At 36.0% G+C, this 21,902-nt stretch overlaps 1 protein-coding gene across 1 annotated transcript in view; it reads left to right on the forward strand.

Moving 5' to 3' along the window:
- The window catches only part of apba2.L (amyloid beta (A4) precursor protein-binding, family A, member 2 L homeolog), a gene marked incomplete at its 5' end in the record, with an annotated part of 109,485 nt that overhangs the window by 41,614 nt on the left and 45,969 nt on the right, over window positions 1–21,902 (forward strand). Inside the window, 1 exon segment of the mRNA NM_001093697.1 lies at window positions 9,049–9,194. Within this exon segment, the coding sequence (NP_001087166.1) occupies window positions 9,049–9,194 (146 nt within the window).

Below are 21,902 nucleotides of genomic sequence, written 5' to 3' on the forward strand. Positions count from 1 at the left end.
TTTGGACTTCCAGAGACCTTTCTAAAGCTGGAAGATTATTAGTTTGATAGTAAAAACTAAGGGGTTATTTACTAAAATCCAAATTTATCTGATATTTTATTTTTAAAAAAGCCAAGATCAAACTCCCATGCCTGATTTTAGCTTTTTTATTAGTAAAAAAAAACTCGATAAAATAGAGCGAAAATCTGAATCACTTGAATTTTTTCAGATTTTATCTTATTTATTAGTCAAAAAACTTGATTTAATCATAAATAATATATCATGGCCATATGGGTGAGCACCTCCTCTGATGAATCACCCAATGGTGTAAATGCGCCAGGAGGGAGTGGCTTACATGAGGTATGCAGACAGGGGAAAGACACTGCCATGTGGTATGATATGAGTTTATTTTTCACAATTTATTGCTGTGGTGTTTGTTCACAAATAAATGCTTCAAGTGAGTGACTGTGACTTGATTTAATCGGATCGAGGAAAAACTCCATAAAATCAAGCAAAAACCCGAATCACTTGAATTTTTTAGGCTTTTTTCCCCGAATAGCTGTAATTTTTTAAGTTTTTGCTGAAAACCCTGAAAAGTCAGATTTTTTGGCTAAACCCAGCTCCGACGACGAGAACTTCAATTTGTGATAGGTGCCTCTCGCATTAACTTATACAGGACCTCGACAGGTCTGAAAATTTTGGATTCTGGCTTTTTGCAGCATTGGGGTATAAAAAAATCTAAATAAAAATAGTTTTTTTCTCTCTAAAAATTTGAGTTTTTTAGTGAAAAAAACCCCAAATTTTTCGAGATTTCAAAATTTGACCTTTAATTAATAACACCCTAAATGTTCTAAATATGTCTGTCTAATCATTCGGATTAGTGGTTAACTACATAAGCTAAGGGTGATTCAGGGAGATTTAGTAGCCTGTTGACTAATCGCCTCTTCTTTGGGGCGACTAATCTCCCTGAACGGCTTCCCCCTATCTTCCGCCGGCTATAATGAAAAATCGGGCGCTTGGTATTCCGAAGTCACCCGAAGTTGCCTCACGGTAAACCAGCATGATTTGCTAAGCTTCTTGTTTTCACAGCTAAGGTGACTTTTAAAGCAGCATTGAAATAACATAACTGATGATGTTTGTTTTTTGTAACCAGCATAACAAAATATTTACTGTGGGAAACAGAAATGCAACTATTATTGTCATTATCACAACATGATTACACATCATAAAAACATGACAGTAGTTTGTTTTCCAGAGAGGTTTTATGTTTACTATATATTACCGACGTTCAGGTGCTTTACTATCCTGTCCTCATTTGATACAATACTATTGGTGTGTGGCCACTTTAGTTGTTTCTCTGCAAGTTGTTTTTCTGTGGAAAAATTCATGGAGCTACCTACCTTAGTGAAGCAAAATGATATCACTGACAATTGTTAAAATATACAATGGAATTAAGTTCACACTACAAAAACTTGCATAGTGACCACTGCCAGTTACAACATCATGTTTTCATTCTCAACAGTTATTTCATAACCAACCAAATACACATGGAATAAGCACACAAGCAAATAGAGCAAGTGCTTACTCAGAAAGGAATACTTTAAAATATTGGTTTTTCAATCTTTGTTTGTGTTTTATGAAACATCTGTAGTTGTTTGAGATGATCACAAAGAAACAATATAGATTTGTTCCCATCTCTGCTTCTTACAGATGGAAGATGCAGTTGCCTGCAGCATTTTGTTCATGGTCCATTACAGCTATAATTATGCAGTCCTAGGTCTTAAATGATTGAAATATTTTCTCCTGGGAGATCATTTTCTGTATTGTAATGATATATTAAATTAGAATATAAGTGTGTATAGTCTAAAAGTATAAGTAGCAGAGAGTTACGGGGTGCATATATACATATATTCTCGGTAAACCAGCATTATTTGCTAGGATTCTTGTTTTCACAGCTAAGGTGACTTTTAAAGCAGCATTGAAATTATAAGGGCCCGAAGGCACAGTTGGAATGCGGACCTAGGAGGAGGCAATACATTAGACCGGGGTTCGTAGTAACAGGAGGTTAGGCAAGAGAATGGTCATAGTCCAGGCAATAGTTCAATCCAGGCAGAGAAGGGTCAATATGTTTAAACAGGCAGAAGTCAGTACACAAGAATCAATAAGACAAGCTATTATCACACCCAGGAATACACAAAGTAAAACCTATACTTGGGCAATGTTTGCAGTGTCCAAGCTCCTTTAAATAGGTCAGACTTGGCGCCAAAAGTTCGGACGCAATCACGTTATGACGCTGGCGTATGTTCTGACGCCGGCGCACGTTCTGACGCCGGTGTTCATTCCAATGACGGCGACCAATTGGCGGGCGAGAAGATGCTGGTGTCACAGTGCTGCGACCAGCAGGATCTACATGGAGAGGCAGGGCGCTGCCATCTTGGATGCCATCTTGGACGTGAGTAACGGTTTCCATTACAGATATAACATAACTGATATCATTTGGTTTTAGTAACCATTTCTGTGGGAAACAGAAATGCAACTATTATTGTCATTATCACAACATGATTATACATCATAAAAACATGACAGTTCTAATTACAGTAGTTTGTTTTCCAGAGAGGGTTTATGTTTACTACATTGACACCAATTACATTATAATGAGGAGATGGCAGAACTGTACTATTGATGGTCTGTAGCTTGGCCTGTATACTGTCATGAGAGGTTATGTGCTATTGTTAAAGTACAAACTTGCTACTTAAAGTTACATTGATGTCACGTAGACCAAAACATTGTTTAAAATGTGAAATTAGCTAAAGATATAACTTGATTATAGTTCACTTTGTAATTTGACATCTCACTGATTTGGAATAACAAGCTCTAATTTTTATCATGTAGCAGCATTTGGCAGAGAAAAATAGACGTAGGAGACATACTTCATGTCATTGGAAGCAAAGAAGACATGCTGCTTTTGGCCTTGTGTCTGCAGTCAAGCAGGGTTGCTGCATATTAGAAATGACCTTTAAAACTTAGAATGACAATAGCCATTTGGTGCAAGAGGATGGCATTAGTATACATGTGAATAGCTAAGCAAAATGAATTTGTCAATCAAGTGCTGTACAAATATATGTGTTGTAGAAGTATAATTTGTTTTTATGAGCTTGATTTAACAAGATGAATAATTAGATTACCGTAGGCAAAAACATGAAAAGGTTCCTTGCGTTCCCTTTTGGTTTTTATTATTGAAATTTCACTATTGTGAAATCAGTTTTTTTCATGCTGGATGAACTAATATCAGAAACAGAAGAAAGACTTTAGATTCACATTTTAATTTTGGAGAAGATAAAAATAAAATATGATGTTAGGAAAGAAATTTCCCCACTGTCCTATATATACACTTCCTGATGACGGCTTTGACGTAGGGGCAAAAACATTGAATAAATCCACTTCTCATTTTTCAGAAGACCTGTAAGTGCTAATTCTGGGGTGTTTTCTGAACAAAGATTTTTAGTGGAGCAGTATTCAGTTGTATAAAATTAAATCAAATGTCAAAAACTGACTGTGCAAAATTTGGATACCCTTGTAATTTTGCTAATTTGAATGCATGTAACTGCTCAATACTGATTACTGGCAACGCCAAATTGGTTGGATTAGCTTGTTAAGCCTTGAACTTGACAGGCAGGTGTGTCCAATCATGAGAAAAGGTATTTAAGGTGGTCAATTGCAAGTTGTGCTTTTTGTTTGACTCTCCTCTGAAGAGTGACAGCATCAAAGCAACTCTCAAAAGATCTGAAAACAAAGATTGCTCAGTATTATGGTTTAGGGGACAGCTACAAAAAGCTATCTCAGAGGTTTAAACTGTCAGTTTCAACTGTAAGGAATGTAATCAGGAAATGGAAGGCCACAGGCACAGTTGCTGTAAAACCCAGAAAAACACAGGAGCAGCATATGCAGAGGATTGTGAGAATGGTTACAAACAACCCAAAGATCACCTCCAAAACCTGCAAGAACATCTTGCTGCAGATGGTGTATCTGTACATTGTTGTCAATTCAGTGCAATTTGCACAAAGAACATCTGTATGGCTGGGTGATTAGAAAGAAGCCCTTTCTGCACTCACACCACATACAGAGTCGCTTGTTGTATGAAAAAGCTCATTTAGACAAGCCACAGTCATTTTGGAACAAAGTGCTTTGGACTGATGAGACAAAAATCGAGTTATTTGGCCATAACAAAAAGTGCTTTGCATGGCAGAAGAAGAACACCGCATTCCAAGAAAAAAACCTGCTAGCTACTGTCAAATTTGGTGGAGGTTCCATCATGCTGTGGGGCTGTGTGGCTAGTTCAGGGACTGGAGCCCTTGTTAAAGTCAAGGGTCAGTTGAATTCAAGCCAAAATCAACAAATTCTTCAGGATAATGTTCAAGCATCAGTCACAAAGTTGAAGTTACACAGGGGTTGGATATTCGAACAAGACAATGACCCTAAACACACTTGAATATCATCGAAAAACTATGGAATGATTTAAAGCAAGCTGTACATGCTCGGCAGCCATCAAATTTAACTGAACTGGAGAGATTTTGTATGGATGAATGGTTGAAAATACCTCCATCCAGAATCCAGACACTCATCAAAGGCTATAGGAGGCATCTACATCTAGAGGCTGTTACATTTGCAAAAGTAGGCTCAACAAAGTATTGATTCAATATCTCTGTTTGGGTGCCCGAATGTATGCACCTGTCTAATTTTCTGTTAATCCAATAAACTTTATGTCTGCTGAAATATTACTGTTTCTATAAGGCATGTTATATATGAAAAGGAAGTTGAAGAGGAAGAGGCTTTTTCATATGAATATATATATATATATATATATATATATACTGTATATATATATATTTTTTTATTGTGAACGTATGCTCTTTTATTGATATAGCATCTTATCCAAGGTCATCCTTGAAACAAGTCCCAGGTGGGAAAGAAACATTTGATAAGATGCGGTATCAATAAAAGAGCATACATTCACAATTGCAGAGTGTGCTGACCCTTCATCAATATATACTACAACCATTGGTCGTGCACCTCTGGCAAATCTGAAGTTTGAGTGTGGCCAGTTTTTGGACAATTAAGGATTAAACGTTTGCACTCTGAACCAGTCTTCCATTAATTAGGGTGCAGGGTCAAAGCATTATGTATAGTTCAAAAGGATCCGCACTCCAAGGTTAGTAAACCATCAACATGTTATTTCTCAAACTTGTGGATGCACAAATATAAATAAATATATACAAGTGAAATAAATAACTTCTTTATTTGAATCAAAAATGATCCCTTGAGTGTTGCTATTTCTTGTGTGTGTGTGTGTGTGTGTGTATATATATATATATATATATATATCCATAGATACCCAAATATTGCCCCTTTACATCTCTAACCTTGAACCACCATTTTGTGTGCACCATGAATTGTATGATCACATGAGGCAGCCCATAAAAATCTAAAAGAGTCATCCCAGCCAACATATATTTATTTTGAAGAGTCACCTGAAAAGAAATTACAGATAAAAATAATGCTTCAGAAGAATCTGATCTGCTGGTTCAATTACAAGTTCGGGATCAGCCTCATGTTAAATGCTGGGAACTACAGAAAGAGCTCCTTGACAATTATAAAGACAAGATACAATTTTTAATATATTATATAATCTCTTTTAGTGTGTACATACCAGATGATATTTAATAATTTACCATTAGGGTGTATTCAGAAATAATCTTGTCACTGTTGATCATTCATGTGGAACTTTGTGAGACAGATGGTCCTTACTAGCCTCTCCAGTTTAGGAAAAAGGAAGAATACATTTTTCCCCCCAAAATAATCTATATTGAGTCAGTTAATAGTATAAACACACACACAAACATCATAATAGGGGGAAAGGGCTGTTAGGGAACTCATTTAAGTTCTCATTAAGTTTTTAAGTTTCCTTGAAATACAATAAAAAGCCTTTTGAAATTTTAAGATATTTACATGCCCAAGGCTACACGCATAGCACTGCCTTAAAACCTGAAATATCTTAAAGGAGAAGGAAACCCAGTCGGCGCAAAAACCCTCCCCCCCTCCCGTGTGTTGCCCACCCTCCCTCCTCCCCCCTGGCCTACCTGTCCCGCTGGGCAAATGCCCCTAACTTGTTACTTACCCTTCTGCGCAGGTCCAGTCCACGGAGTTCACAGGCACTATCTTCTTCCACACGATCTTCTTCCTGCTTTGACGGCGTTTTGGCGCATGCGCAGTAGGAGCATTTCGCCGGTACGGATCTACTGCGCATGCGCCAAAAGTCACGAAGTTTTCCAATTTCACTTCGTGACTTTTGGTGCATGCGCAGTAGATCGTACCGGCGAAAGGCTCCTACTGCGCATGTGCGGGTCTAAGCAGGAAGAAGATCGCGTGGAAGAAGATTGCGTCGGTGAACTCCGTAGATTGGACCTGCGCAGAAGGGTAAGTAACAAGTTAGGGGCATTTGCCCAGCGGGACGGGTAGGCCAGGGGGGAGGAGGGAGGGTGGGCAACACACGGGAGGGGGGAAGGGTTTTTGCGCCGACTAGGTTTCCTTCTCCTTTAATGCAGTGATCCCAAACCAGTGGCTTGTGAGAAACCTGTAGCTCACCAAACCCTTGTATGTTGTTCTCAGTGGTCTCAAAGCAAGTGTTTAGTTTTGAATTCCAGGCTTGGAGGCAAGTTATAGTTACACAAAAATCAGATTTACTGCCAAATAGAGCCTTTTGTAGGCTGCCAGTCCACATAGAGACCATTAAATATCAGATTGCATCCCTTATTTTGCATCCACGGGTACTTTTTTCATGCTTGTGTTGCTCCCCACCTCTTTTTACATTTGAATGTGGCTCATGGGTAAAAAAGATTGGGGATCCCTGCCTTAAAGGAACCATTCAGTGTAAAAATAAAAATGAGGTAAGTAGACGTTGCAAATTAAAAATATAATAAAGGCTGGAATGACTGGATTTCTAACAGAATAGCCAGAACCCAACTTCCTGCTTTGCATCCCTCTAACAGCGACTTCGGGGGGGGGGGGGGCACATGGAACATACCTGATCAGTTAGTTTGCTTTTGATCTTTAGCATGTAGGTCAGATTCAAAAGCAAATGTATATGACACAAACAGACATTAGTGATGATTGGCTTTTCTAAGACAAAGCCAATTATTACTAATTATTACAGAGTAATGTAACAATCTTCTTAAAAGGATACTGTCATTTCATTTTTTAAAATGCATCAGTTAAGTGCTCCTCCAGCAGAATACTGCATTGAAATCCATTTTTAAGAGTAAACATTTTTTTTAAAATATGTAATTGTAAATTTAAATTTGGTCTAGACACATTCTTAGTTTACCAAGTGCACTCTGCCATGTGGCATGTGCTCTGATAAACTTCAGTCACAATTTACTGCTGCGCTGCAAGTTGAAGTAATATAACCCCTCCCTTTCCCCCCCAGTATCCTATCAACAGAACCACGGAAATGTAACCAGATAATAGCTCTTTAACATCTGCATTGCTTAAAATGCTCCCATACCCCACCTACTGATAGATTTGAAAATAGTACCCAATAGTGAAAACCCTAGCCTCCTCCAGTTACATCAAGTAAGAGAAACAATAGCTTATCTGAAAGCAGTTGCATTGTTATTGGTTCAGGAATAATATTATTGAATAATATTTTTGGTAGAATATAATTATTTGCAATATACACAGTGTGATTTATGAATAAAAACTACACCATAAAAAACAAGACTTAATATCTTAACGTTTGCTAGTACCCGCAGTTACCTATATCAACCAATAAACATTTGACATTTACTGGTCAGCTGTTTGAAAAGAGGTTCTTCAAAAATGTTGGTGTATACAATAAAGACATTGTTATGACACATACATACAAACACTAAGGGGTTTATATATTAAAGTCAAAATGCCAAAAACTCTAAAATCTGAATTTTTAGAGAAAAAAACCTACAGTTTTTCATGATTTATTATACCCCGAGGATGGAAAAAGTCAGAATCCGAAAATCTGGCATCTCAGACCTGCCAGGCTTGTATATAAGCCAATGGGAGAAGTCCCAAAGATATCCTGATTAGCGCTGGGTTTCGTGCATACATTCTAAGATTTTGTGGTTTTCTGGCAAAAAAATTAAACCCCCCCCCAGATTTTTTGGGGCAGAAAATACTAAAAATTTGTACGCTTCGAATTTTTGGACAATTTTTATCAAATGTATTGATAAATAACAGGAAATAACCCCTGCAGATTTGGTCAAAGTATATTTGAGAAATAATGAGATACATTCGGATTTTGATAAATAACCCCCCTACAAGTCAAGTAGCTACAGTGCTTAGGGTCAAAGACAGTTGCATTATTCTACTATCTGCAACATTCATAGACCAGGTGGCTGCTCCATGGTACTTAGAGGGAGTCCCCCATTATACCTTAAAACTTATCTTGAGCCTTGGGTCTTGCATTGCATATAAAAAGAAAACCCTACTGTATCAGCTACTAACCAGCTAGTTTTTTTTTCTAGATATTTAATTTCTTATATCTTTGCTGATACTGTACTTTCTTCTCTTCAATGGATCTTAAGCATTATATTTAATATATATTTTAACCACCATATTGTATGAAGTCCAAATATCTAAATACTAGGTACTTTATATCAGTATTCAAATTAATAAATAAATAGGGAATCGTTCTAAATCATTTTAATGCTTACCATTTTTTTCCTTTGTTCTCTATTTTGTTCTAACACATCAAATAGTGCAGCACAAAGTAAAAATAAGTCCAAATAAGTCAAGGGCAGCAATCACAATGAAAGCATTTACCTATGGCAGTAAATGGCAGAGGGAGTAAATCTTCTTTGAGTCTGTGCATTTTATAATAATTCAGGCTGACTGAAGTTTGAAATCAGATCTGTTTTGATGTTATCTAATTAGAATTCAGCCTTTTCTGCAAGTTTATGAAACCTCATTGATCAGTCAGTCATTGTATAATTACTTTGCTTGCTGTTTCTAAATGATTTCATGTGTCTGTGACTCTAGTTCCTGGCCCTTGTGAACCTGAAGACCTAATTGATGGAATTATCTTTGCTGCCAATTTCTTGGGATCCACACAGCTGCTGTCAGAACGCAACCCATCCAAAAACATCAGAATGATGCAGGCCCAAGAAGCTGTCAGCCGTGTCAAGGTAAGAAGTGATGCTTTCCTTATCCAAGTAACCTACTTAATCACAGAAATACAAAGTAGGCAAAATTATAATTTAATAGAGTGATTATAATGATCAATATGCTGGAGCTTTATAAATGTGCTGATAATATACTAATTTAATCAATACTTCAATTGTAATGTGAAGATCAAGTGGCCATTTCTTTGTAAGTAATTATTAAAACCATGGTTAAAGTTTAGAAACAAAAACAAACTAAATTAGGGATGATTTATTTGCAATCCCCAACCACTTTTGTTAACCTGCATCCCTTGTATTCAAATAACAACCTTCTGACATAACACTTTTATATAGCTATAGGATCTATTATCCAGAATGTACAGGACTTGTGGTTTTCCGGATAAGGGCTCCTATACCTGTATAACTCATGCTCAGACACTAAAAGGATATGCTCCTTGTTTCTAGGGTAATCCATTTCTTCTTTTTTTAATTAGGCCTCAATTATTGTATATAAATAACGAAAAACTTCATAAATTAGTGATGTGTGGGTCAGGCTAAACCTCAAACAGCACCTGACCCTAACTGGAAAACATTGTCATTGTAGGACCAATGGCCAACTCGTACCTGCGTCTTTTCTCACTGTACGTTACTTCTGTACCTCCGATCACAAATTTCCATCTTGGCCAATAGACGAGCTGACCAATATCCAAGTCTTTTGTTGATATTGCTCTAAATTCCTTCTGATACATTTCATAGCATAAAGTAAATATAATAAAATGTCCATGACTTTCCAGTGCCAAATTAATATTTTGGTGGGTCTAGACTTATGTACAATTATTATGTCAGATTTCTATATAGACTGAGTGGGATGCAATCATTTAAGTTATACAAGGTTTATATTTATAAGGGTAACAGCTGGTATTTGTGTGGGGTTTTCCTTGCCATTTTCTGTACTTGTATTCTAATACTTTACTTTCTTTCTCCTTCTCTGTGTGCTACACGTCTTTCTTCTTTCTGTCATGTTGCTGCCTGTTCAGAGGATGCAAAAGGCTGCTAAAATCAAGAAAAAAGCGGTGTGTAGAATGTTTTATTTGATATAGCCCACTTGCTGACTTTTCTCCATTCTAACATAATAATTTGTTTTGGTTTTATCGTATTCATTCATCTACCTAAAGCATTTTATTATCATTTGAATAATGGTCAGCAGAACACTGAAGACCTAATTGCAGAATACCAATGCATCAGCCAGTGTGGCTGCCTGGATACTATCCATTTGTCTCATATTAGGATAGCAATACAAATATTATTCATATGTGGTGATTTATGTGAAGGTATGGAGTGTGTGTATGGATGCTGGGTTTTCATTTGAAGTGGTTGAACTTGACAGACTTTGTTTTTTTTTTTTCAACCCAATTTAACTATGTTACTATGTGGTGGTTACATGACAATTCAACATTTATATGGAAAAAAGACTAACCTAAACCCCTAGGTATGAATGTGTCACACTGTATAAGCCATCAATGGTAGTTTGCTGTTACCTAAAAAACTTTTGAAATCACTGTGCCATCTTGCATCTATTTATATTTTAATATCAAATTGGCCCAAATTAATTTTTTATGGTATATTTTATTCTAGCCAAAATAAAAACATGATTTCTTTCACTATTTAAAAATATGTTGAGCAGTCCCTGCTAGCTTGTGTGTCTCTCTGAGTTAATCCCTCTTTACTTGAGGCATGCTGTTTGTTGTATTTCAGCAGCTTAAGAGCCACGGGATGAAGGTTAACAGCTTGCTCCACAGCATAGCTTCTCAAACCTTTCCTAAAGCCTCACCAACATTTCATGCATTATGGGTGTCCTCACAGCAGCAAAGATGAATGACTAAAGGGACTAGTTTTCTATTTATGAAAGATGTCTTATGTAAAAGTAATGCTTTTATAAATAATGATAAAAAAAAACAGATATCACTGTTTCATTTGATTTTGTAGATGAGGTTGCTTTGTCAAAGCAACCAATGCTAGTCATATGAATGAATTCAGATATGCAAAAACTAGTGAGGCTGCTTGGATATCCAAAAAACATATTGGAGGTTAGGTCTGAGGAGCTTTGATTTATAGGCTACAGAAGCTGGTACTGTCTAATGTCATCACAATCACCCTATCCAATTATTTGTCAGCTGAACCACCTTAGTGCTCACCTACTAATATATAAAATGATAAAAATGAAAATGTTGCCACGTAATGTATGTAAGTTGTCAGCCATCTGAACAATAATGAATGGTAAATTGCAAAAGAGAATTTGAACGCACAAGACTCTGAAACTAGGAAATAATATAGTGTATGCCAATGAATATTCCCTATCTTTGGATCTCTATTATAAGGCAACTAGAGCGCCAAAGTGATATTTGGGTTAATGTACAGCCTATATTTTCCGCTTAAATGGCTGGGGAATTCTTCATAGGTAGTGATGGGCGAATTTGCACCGTTTTGCTTTGCCGAAAAATGTGCGAATTTCGCGCGAATTGTTGCCGGCGCCCATTTTTTCGATGCCGGCGCCCGTTTTTGATGCAAATTTTCGCGGGCGTTTTGCGAATTTATTCGCTGGCGGCGAATCACGCAAATTCGCCGCAAATTTGCGCCTTGAGAATAAATTCGCCCATCACTATTCATAGGTATTCACAAAATACAGTGGTTTATACAGAGGTTTCAGACAGACCATGGGTAGGATATGGTCCTTCCCTGGCCCCTTCCTTGTCCCTCATTTGAGAGGTACAAGGAAGGAGTGCCAGAGCATGCAAGGAACATGGGAGTTCCTGTGCTTAACACTTTCTCTGTATATTATTGTCCACAGTTACAGCACAAATGTAGAAAATGAGTGTTCAGATGGAAGGGCCTTGCTTAATGGCGACTATAAACATTTATATCAGATGCAGTCCGCATCAGAGCTCATCTGGCTTGTACAGTATGTCCTCCTGTCCAGATGCTGCTCTTGCGAGATGTCGGCCACTCCACACCGATACTGTAAATTTGCAAGAAAAATTTCCGCATACAACGGCGCTGTCCCAGACCTCCATGCAGAAGCAATTTCACTTCATAAAAGTGGCTTTAGTGACTCTGAGGAAGTGAAGAGTGTTTTCTTGTTAATGGCGACTATAGCCCACTAATTATATTTTGGCTTAACTTATTTTAAAAAGGCTATATTTTCCTGCTGGGCAGTTCTTACAGTTCCTACACCAATGAGGCTGAATGGATATTCACAAATATTCATTAATATATTTTTATAGCTATATTATTACCGTAGCTAATATTACATAGTAGTTTGGCGTGTGTTGAACAAAATCCAGTTTATTTAAAGCATTTCAAGCTAGCTTATTTTAATGTTTTATTTTTACAATTATCTTCATTAAAATTTCAGGAGCTTCTTGGCCTCATGGTGGTTTTCTTGTAGAGTACAATAGCCATGTCTATTATATTGTGTTTTCTTTACAGATGAAAAAATATCACAAAGTTGACTTTTTACAAGAGAAATGTATTTTGATGTGTTCTGCTTCCACTCTGCACTTTATTTCGAATCCCCTTCCATCTTCTTTGAAGGAGATGCACATGAAAGGCAGAACACTGCAGTTAATTATTCTAATGTCATCCATATTATTTGGTATTCTGCATGGATTGCTGTGGTTGCAGTAGACGGTTAGGTTGTCATTTTAGGAACATATATTAGTATTTTGAAGGAAATATGGAATCAATTTAATTGACTGTGTGTGCAAAGCAACTGTCAGAAATATAGCTTTAAATATTATAGTATGATCAAAAGGGAGCACAGGGGACTTATCCCCACACTACAAAAGTCTGAAGAGATCTATAAGCAAATGATAATAATTAAATATCAAAGTAACATAAAAAGCAATTTTTATTCACCACCATGCCATATTGAACAAGTGAAATTAAAAACATTTAAAATAGTAAGCAGCGCTGCATATAAAACTGAAGGGATCCCTTCTAAAGGACAAAAACCCAAAAGCTGGTTGTGTTGACTGGCTCAGGGAAAAATTAGCATGCTGTTAGGTGTGGTAATGAGTGATCAAATTGGTAATGAAAGATGTAATGAAAAAGTTCAATAGCAGAAAGTAAGTAAGCGCTTGTAAACACGTTAGTTCGATGAGGTTCAATGAAATAAGTCCATCTTGATCCTAAACGGAAAAAAGGGTCCAAGGCTCGTGGATATGTAGCATGCAAATATTTCCCTACTTCATATTAATAAGGCAGATTCACGGGGTGGGCCCCTGAGTCTTTAGTATTGGTGGATTGATATTGAAATAATTCCAATCTTGGGTTAGTGCCACGCGTTGTGGCGAAACAGCTGTCGAGGTTCAGCGTGGCACCCGCTGCAAGGTGATCCCTTCTGGACGGCATCCTGGCGTGATTAGGGGAGGTCTGGGGTAACGTAGCTGCACAGTTGCTCCAAGGATCTTCGGAGTTGTCCGTGAGCGCAACCCGATATACGGTCGGTATATTTTCTATACATCTCTTATGAGGGTTACAGAACCGCTATAGAGAGCGGTGGATTTAGCACCTATGAACAGTTAGCACGTCCTTGGGAATACACGCTGTGATATACTTACCTGGACTGCCTAATCGCTATTGCCTGCTGCAGGTGAGCTACCCCTTTCCCCAGACCTATACAGACCCCAGCATGTCCAGCAAGCACTAACCCAAGATTGGAATTATTTCAATATCAATCCACCAATACTAAAGACTCATGGGCCCACCCCGTGAATCTGCCTTATTAATATGAAGTAGGGAAATATTTGCATGCTACATATCCACGAGCCTTGGACACTTTTTTCCGTTTAGGATCAAGATGGACTTATTTGATTGAACCTCATCGAACTAACGTGTTTACAAGCGCTTACTTACTTTCTGCTATTGAACTTTTTCATTACATCTTTCATTACCAATTTGATCACTCATTACCACACCTAACAGCATGCTAATTTTTCCCTGAGCCAGTCAACACAACCAGCTTTTGGGTTTTTGTCCTTTAGAAGGGATCCCTTCAGTTTTATATGCAGCGCTGCTTACTATTTTAAATGTTTTTAATTTCACTTGTTCAATATGGCATGGTGGTGAATAAAAATTGCTTTTTATGTTACTTTGATATTTAATTATTATCATTTGCTTATAGATCTCTTCAGACTTTTGTAGTGTGGGGATAAGTCCCTTGTGCTCCCTTTTGATCATACTTCGTTATTTTAGTGGACACCCCAACACTAGTAGTCTGTTATTACCTCATTAAGCCTCATCAGAGTCTCTTTAGCATTTGTTTAAATATTATAGTTTGTTGAAATGCAGAGGCAACAGGCAAAGTGTATTGTTGCACTGAAAATGTAAGAAAATTTATTTTTTTGTTTAATATTATTCACATGTATCTCTAAACAAACTGTCCATTTGCCACGCAATGAGTTAACTTTATGTGACTGGGGACGCAATCTGTAATTTACTTGTTTTTAGTATAGCTCGTGTATTTCAGTGACATAGAAAATAAATGATTTGTGTACATTTACTAAGAAGAAAATAGATCACAAAGAATGTGTGATCATGCAAATAACAGTCCTTAGTGCTTTTTACTACCCAAAAGGTGTCACATCACTTTGTTTAATAACAGTTACAACATTAGCCACGACTTTGCTGACCTGGCTGAAATATTGTTAAGAAACTGGATGACTCTATAGGATCCAGCAAATGTGAGACACATCCAAAGCAGTTTTCAAGAATTTTAATAAAAAGTAGAAAAATAATGAAAGAGTGTGGCACTGAGTTAATTGGATCTGGGCAATAAGCATTTCTAAAACGGCATAATTTCCTTATTTTCCAAAAAGGGGGCTTCTGCTGTATACCCCTAGTTCCTGGACTTCATAGCGTAAAGGAAACAAAAAAGACCAAAATTAAAACTTGTCCTTCACACTTAGCTATTATTTGGTGAGTCATTTCTTTCTATTACCTTGAATTGGCATGTTTTGGATAGAGATGAGTGAAAATGGGTTGTCTAACCTCGCCAACAAAATTGAGAAATGATAAAATTTCACCAAATGCATTGGAACTGATGGGAAGGCAAAATAACATTGCATTTAAGGTGTTTTTTTCAACTCTGTAATTTCCACTTTATTACAACTATTTTTCCTAGAAAAAAAAGTCTTCCATGTTGCCAGTTTCTTCCAGACCCACTTCCCAAAAACTGTAATGAACCTAACGTAACTAGAACAGATGCCTGGAGTGATGAATCATCACCTGGGGTAGGGGAGCTCTCAAGGAACAGGAAGTAGGAAGTAGAGTGTAATGCAGTTGTTGAGAGAGGGAGATTGAAAAAATTCTTGAGAAGAGCCAAGTCTGTCAAAAACTGTTATATCTGGACTAACTGATTTAAGTGGGGCTAGGACTCCACTGAAGAGAGGGAGAGAGAGACCAAGAACTGCTGTTACTTTTGCTATATACATGCAATGCATTTGCCACTAATCATAACATTAGCATTTATGCGTGATTTTTGCAGCAACTTTTTCTGTGCAAAATATATTGGAGTCTATGGACATTTTTAGTGTTTAAACTTTGTGGTGGTTTTTCAAAAATATTTGCCAATAGCGAAGTACAGAATTTTTTATGTGAATTCCCAGCGGGCAAAAAATGTTGCTCATCGCTAGTTAGGCAGAATCAGTAGTGGTGTGAAATAAAGGCATATGTTAGGCTGTTTTTTGTATATAATATGGCAAGTGTTTATTTGTGTATAAGGACCACAGAAAAGTTTTATAAACCCACCATTTATTTTACACCAGTGTTTGTACAGGTATGGATCTACTATTCAAATGACAGGGATCATCATTCTAGACAAAAGTCTTTGGATCTCTGTAACGTTAGTCTACTATATAAGCCATTTAAACATTAAAGGAACAGAAACATCAAAAAATTAAAAAAATTTTTTTGATGTAATGAAAATATGAAAGTACAACTGGTGTGTTTGCTTCAGAAACAAGCTGCTGTGTAGCCATGGGGGCAGCCTTGAAAAAGCAATTTGCGAAACGCGCATCGGCTTGCTATTTCTTAATGGTTTATACCATTTTAGATAAAACCTTAGTGGGGTTCTTTTTAAGAAACTAAAAATTTTTATAGTGATCTGGGCGCTTCATTCAGCCCAGATTAAGGAGATTCCTATCTGTATTCTTGTTAACTGTTTTCACTATAAGTGCTTTGGAATTTGTGTTTTTTTAGAAAAGATAGCTCTTCAATTCAGTTAGTTAAAATAGAATTGAGACCACAGTTCCAGAAGCACTGACTTCTCTCGCTGTGATCAGGTAGAAAATACGGGACTTCTCCACCCATCTATCAATTTCCTTTTCCTACCTTTTCTTGGAATTAGAGATATTAATAATTGCACTTTAATTGATTTGAATTAAATCACATTGATTTAATTGATTTGAATTGATCACAATCTTCTGGCACTTTATCACCCTTATTGGTGTTTTAGTTGATTTTTAATATTTCAATAATCTATTTATACTTAATGAATTGTTTATGAATTAGAAATTACAAAGCATACACAATATTTAAATGAAAATGTAATTGAGTCCTAGTTTCATTCCATTTAAGCTACCTATTTAAGGTTAAGCACTAGCACTTTGTGGGACTACTTATCAAGTGGGGAACCAATATATATATAGAATCACGGGATTAAATGGTTTAACTGAATTCAAAAGATATAGTGATCATTTTTTTTAATTGTGTGTTTTTCCTGATCAAAAAAACGGGGATACTTTCTTTCTTTTCTCCTATATAAAAAATTCAAATACTGACAGAAGTCAGATCCCCTCTTTTTAATCAACTTTACATATCTGAAGATAGATCATTCCTTTTTATTGTAGCCATGGGGGCAGCCATTCAAAGCTGGAAAAGTAGAAAAGGCACAGGTTACAAAGCAGATTATAGAAACTCTGTAGCCTACAATGGAATTTATCAGAATTTATGTTACCTCCTGTGTATCCTGTACTTGAATGGCTGCCCCCACAGCTACACAGCAGCTTATTTATATAAACTATAATTGTGTTTCTGAAGTAAACAAACCATTTTTACCAGTGCAGGGCAACAGGCCATTATATTATCATTCCATTAAAACACTTTAATCTTTTAGTGTTATTGTTCCTTTAATTAAATGCAATAGGATGGTTTTGTCTCTAATAAGGATTAATTACCGTATATCTTAGCTGGGATCAAGTACAATACCTTGGTTTATTTTTGCAAAGAAAAAGGAAAACATTTTTAAAAATGTGAATTATTTTATTATAGTGGAGTCTATGAAAGATGTCCTTCCTGTAATTTGGGGCTTTCTGGATAGGGAGTTTCCAGATAACAGATCCCATACCTGAACCTGTTTTTAGCTCAGTGTTTTTGTGTATCTTAGGAAATGTCTACCACCCTTCTCTTTATATATTGATTGAACAAATAAAACATTAATATTGTAATATATATATATATCCAAACATATGTTGTAATGTGCTTTTAGGTTCTCACATTAAGCAGGCTTGTATGACTATGGTTTTGGAGCATTAGTAACTTACATTAAGTTAGAATCCCTTTTCTGCTGTATAATACATTTGCCAATATTCCTTCTCTGGATTATTCATATAACCTATTTTAGATGCTTTATTAATGAAAAAAGTCTGTCTCTTGGGGACAGTTCTACCTGTACAGCTCCTGTCACTTACAGGTCAAGGGAGTTATTTCTGTGTCTGTGAAGCTTTCTGTTCCAAATGATTAGCCATCATTTTAATGATCTTTATGTGAAGCTGTGTGGCACAAGTGTGTCTAAGGGAGGCAGAGACGTGGGTAGAGAGGTGTAAAGAGAGACAGAAGAGAGGCAGAAAAGCCTGAAATAGACAAGCCAGGGGCAAGGCAACAGTCACAGCTGCAAAGAGGGCAATATGATTATTACAATGTATGATGGATTATTTAAAAATGGTTGACATTTTCCAACTTTTTAAGTACACAAAATTGCATTCTAGAATAACTAACATTCATTTTAATTGTGGTTTCAAATTATTTTTATTGAAACATACTGTTTATTAAAGCAAGTATTAGGGTAAGTAAACCTTTTAATGACATATTACAGTAATCTGTACATGTAGATACAAATGTGTACCTATTTATAGTAGACGTTAATCAAAAAATGAATAACCCTCTCTCTGTTGATTGACTTTTTTAGTAGAGTATAAATATCTCTGAATGGCAAAAAATGTATTTGCATCAGAATTCTTAAATTTGAGAATAAGCTTCCTGTCTTTGTCAGCAGAGGACTCTCGTGTTTCGGAATCTAATTGTTTCTTTAAAAAGTTGGATTATGTTTTTGTATCCAACACAAATATAGCTGCAGCCATTACTAGATATATATCCTACAGATTTAATAATGAAAACTGCAGCATTTTATCTTTGACCATATTCAATAGACCCAAAGCCTTTGGGCAAGATCATAGAAATTAATTAATGTCCGGCTCCTGATATTCAGGTCAAATCTAGTGGGTAGGGGGATGATTAAAATGTATATCATTTTAACTGTGTAGTAATATCACATAGGGATGCTGTAACTTACATTTTATATTAGCAAAATAGAGTTGGGCATGCAATTTTAAATAATGACAGGGTTCATTCTATTTTAATGTTCTTATTTACATAAATAATGCAAACAAATCACTTTTCTGTAAAATATGTGTTGACCTAGTATGGTTTTTGAGTGATTAATGGGCACAGTGTACCAGCTGAAGCTGTGGTTTGCTGCAGCAGTAAATAAGTTCTCTGCAGGAAATTCGACCTCCAAGTCTGGCTGCTTCAAATAAAATTATACTAACAACTGCTTCTCACCCCATCACGTGTTTCTTTCCTTTTCCAAGTTCAGCCAATATACAGTAATGTCATTTTTATATATATATATATATATATATATATATATATATATATATATATATATGATAATTAGCCTAGCAGAAGGCAATGATTCAATTATACTGAAGGTTTTCAACATGCTTTATGTTTACTGCACAGTAAAGTGCATTATCAATATATAGCTATTAGGCTTAATTACAAGGACCAGTGAGTAGACACCTCTCTGCTCTAAAAGACTGACCTTTCTTAGTCTGCATTCATTACTGCTATTAAATAGTGACTTTATCAAAGGAAGGGTGTAGAGACAGAACTGTATTTCAATTTCAGATAATATAATCTTAGTAAAATTAATACTGGCCAGTCTACAGAGTGGTGAAATGTGAAATGGGCTTCAGCTTTTCTGCGGCACATGCTTTTATTAAAATATCAGGCACTCTGGAAAAATAGTCTCTCTCTTTCTCTGTATGTGTGTGTGTGTATATATATATATATATATATATATATATATATATATATATATATATATATATATATATATATATATATATATATATGTATGTGTGTGTTTTTATATTGTAGGGAGGTGAAAATTTAGACACCCTTACCCTTTATTGACAGGCACATCCTTAGTGATATGGAAGCCTAAGTGGGTCCTTATGGGGGCTTTATGCTTATGTAATCCCTGCAGTTCTCACAGTGGATGCTAGATAGCACTGTGGCATAGTATAAAAGGCTTGCAAACCATGAGGTCAGTGTCCATTTGCTGCTGAACCTTTCCTCTATTATGCTGCAGAGGTTAGGGGTGGTGGAACTCAGCCTGAGCATAGTGATAGTGATAGTTATACCCTTTAATAGATCACTCTAGGAGTGATAGATAGGGTATGTAGTTGAGCAGCTCAAAGCTCCGACGAGGATATTAGAGGGATTAAGATCCCGGGTATTACTGACTCCATAGTAGGGCCTAAGTGTTAGACTCAGGGGAGTATGTAGTTTTCTGAGTTCCACCTAAGGTAATCCTGAAGATTGGGGAAATACCTTCTCACAAGCTACATAACTCTACGTGTACTCTCTACTTTGCAGAGAGTCATTCTATGTTTGGTACAGTGAGTATATCTTATTATATTGGTTGATCTATGTGTTACTCTATGTTCCATACTCCATTGTGAACTCTGGTTTTGGTTAATAAACTCAGTTATGGTTTAAGCAAAATAAAACTACTGGAGTCCAATCTCTTGTGCATTGCACAAGATTACAGTTGCACTAAACCCTGCCTCTACCCCGCTGCGAGGGCTTACCCCTGAGAAAAGAGTCTTATGGGTGGATTTAACCCACACTGAAAATAGCTAAAATAGACTTCTATAAAGTCAGTTTATTATAGCGCTACAATATGTATATATTTATTCAAATCCAAAAACAAAGGTGCACTCTGGGAACATTTGAAAGATTCTAAATTATCATAATTTTTATTCAAATCATATTAAAAACAAGTCAATGTTTGTCTGTTCCATTAGGAGGACTGAAATGTTGAACCCTCCTAAGATTTCCACTACAATTAAATACCTTTCCACAGGACAGCCTTTCTGCAGAAAGTAAGCTCCAATATGTGAGCTGGACCAGTAGAAGGGATTGTCTGGCTTGCCTGTTTCTTCTAGAAAACTTCAGCTTCCAGAGTCAGACAGCAAAAACCTTTAAAAAGAGAAAACATTTTCTGTTTAGTAACATTTCTCTTAAAGCTTATACTATGAAGAACTTAAATAGAAAACCCACTTTTTATTCTCTTGTCACTCTCTAACAATATTTACACCTATATGGCAACACATATATGGCAGTTAAACAACATGCTCATCACAAAATTGCACCTCTCAATTCAAAACCTCTGGTGTACACACCTGACTCTCTAGAGTCACTGAAAAAAAATATCACTGAAAAAAAATATCACTCACTTATACTATATATACTGTACCAGACCCTTGTTTGGAAAACTGCCTTGTGCTAGTTGGAATGAAAGGTTAAAATAAAGTGGCATATGTTGTGCTAAATTGATTCATTACTGAAACTTCATTTTAGCAGATACATAATCAATAAATCAAATCATAATGGCAAAAAACGGCTGGTGTTTTGTTTGAGTACATTTTAATGTATTTTAACACAAATTCATTTTAGAAATCCTTGATAAGAAATTATATATATATATATATATATATATATATATATATATATATATATATATATATATATATATATATATATATATATATAAAAAACAAGGGTTAAAACAACAGGCATACAGCATAGTATTTAGGTTACACAAATCCTGGCATAGCTCTGAATTATTTTATCTTCCTATCTCCCTGAGCTGTGTGTGAGAATGTGATCTGATGCTATTTTGTCTCTTCTCATTATGTAACAGCAATGCTTTGATACACATATTTAATAATCCTGCACTGCCTTTATATTTGATGCTGTATATTGGACTTCATTACAATAAAACTAAGTGTAATCTACTACCAGTTCTTGCAGATTTTATATAAGACACATTTTGTTTGATATTGTTATACTTTTGCGTGACATTTTTACTTACACTTCAGTCCTAAAAGTACTTTATGCAAGGACCACGTAATTATACAAGTAATGTTTGCTCAAGTTCTTAGGCTGCTATAATTTCCTAGATGTGGTACAAACTTTTTACTTGTTTATATATATAATATCTCCAGATCACTCCAGAACATCAGTGTAACATTTCTTCCCTTGGAATGCACAGAATTCATGTAAGATAATTCATAATTGCAAGATGTAAACAAATTACTTTTACTG

Source organism: Xenopus laevis, chromosome 3L, assembly GCF_017654675.1.
Source record: "Xenopus laevis strain J_2021 chromosome 3L, Xenopus_laevis_v10.1, whole genome shotgun sequence".
Taxonomy (NCBI): Eukaryota; Metazoa; Chordata; class Amphibia; order Anura; family Pipidae; genus Xenopus; species Xenopus laevis.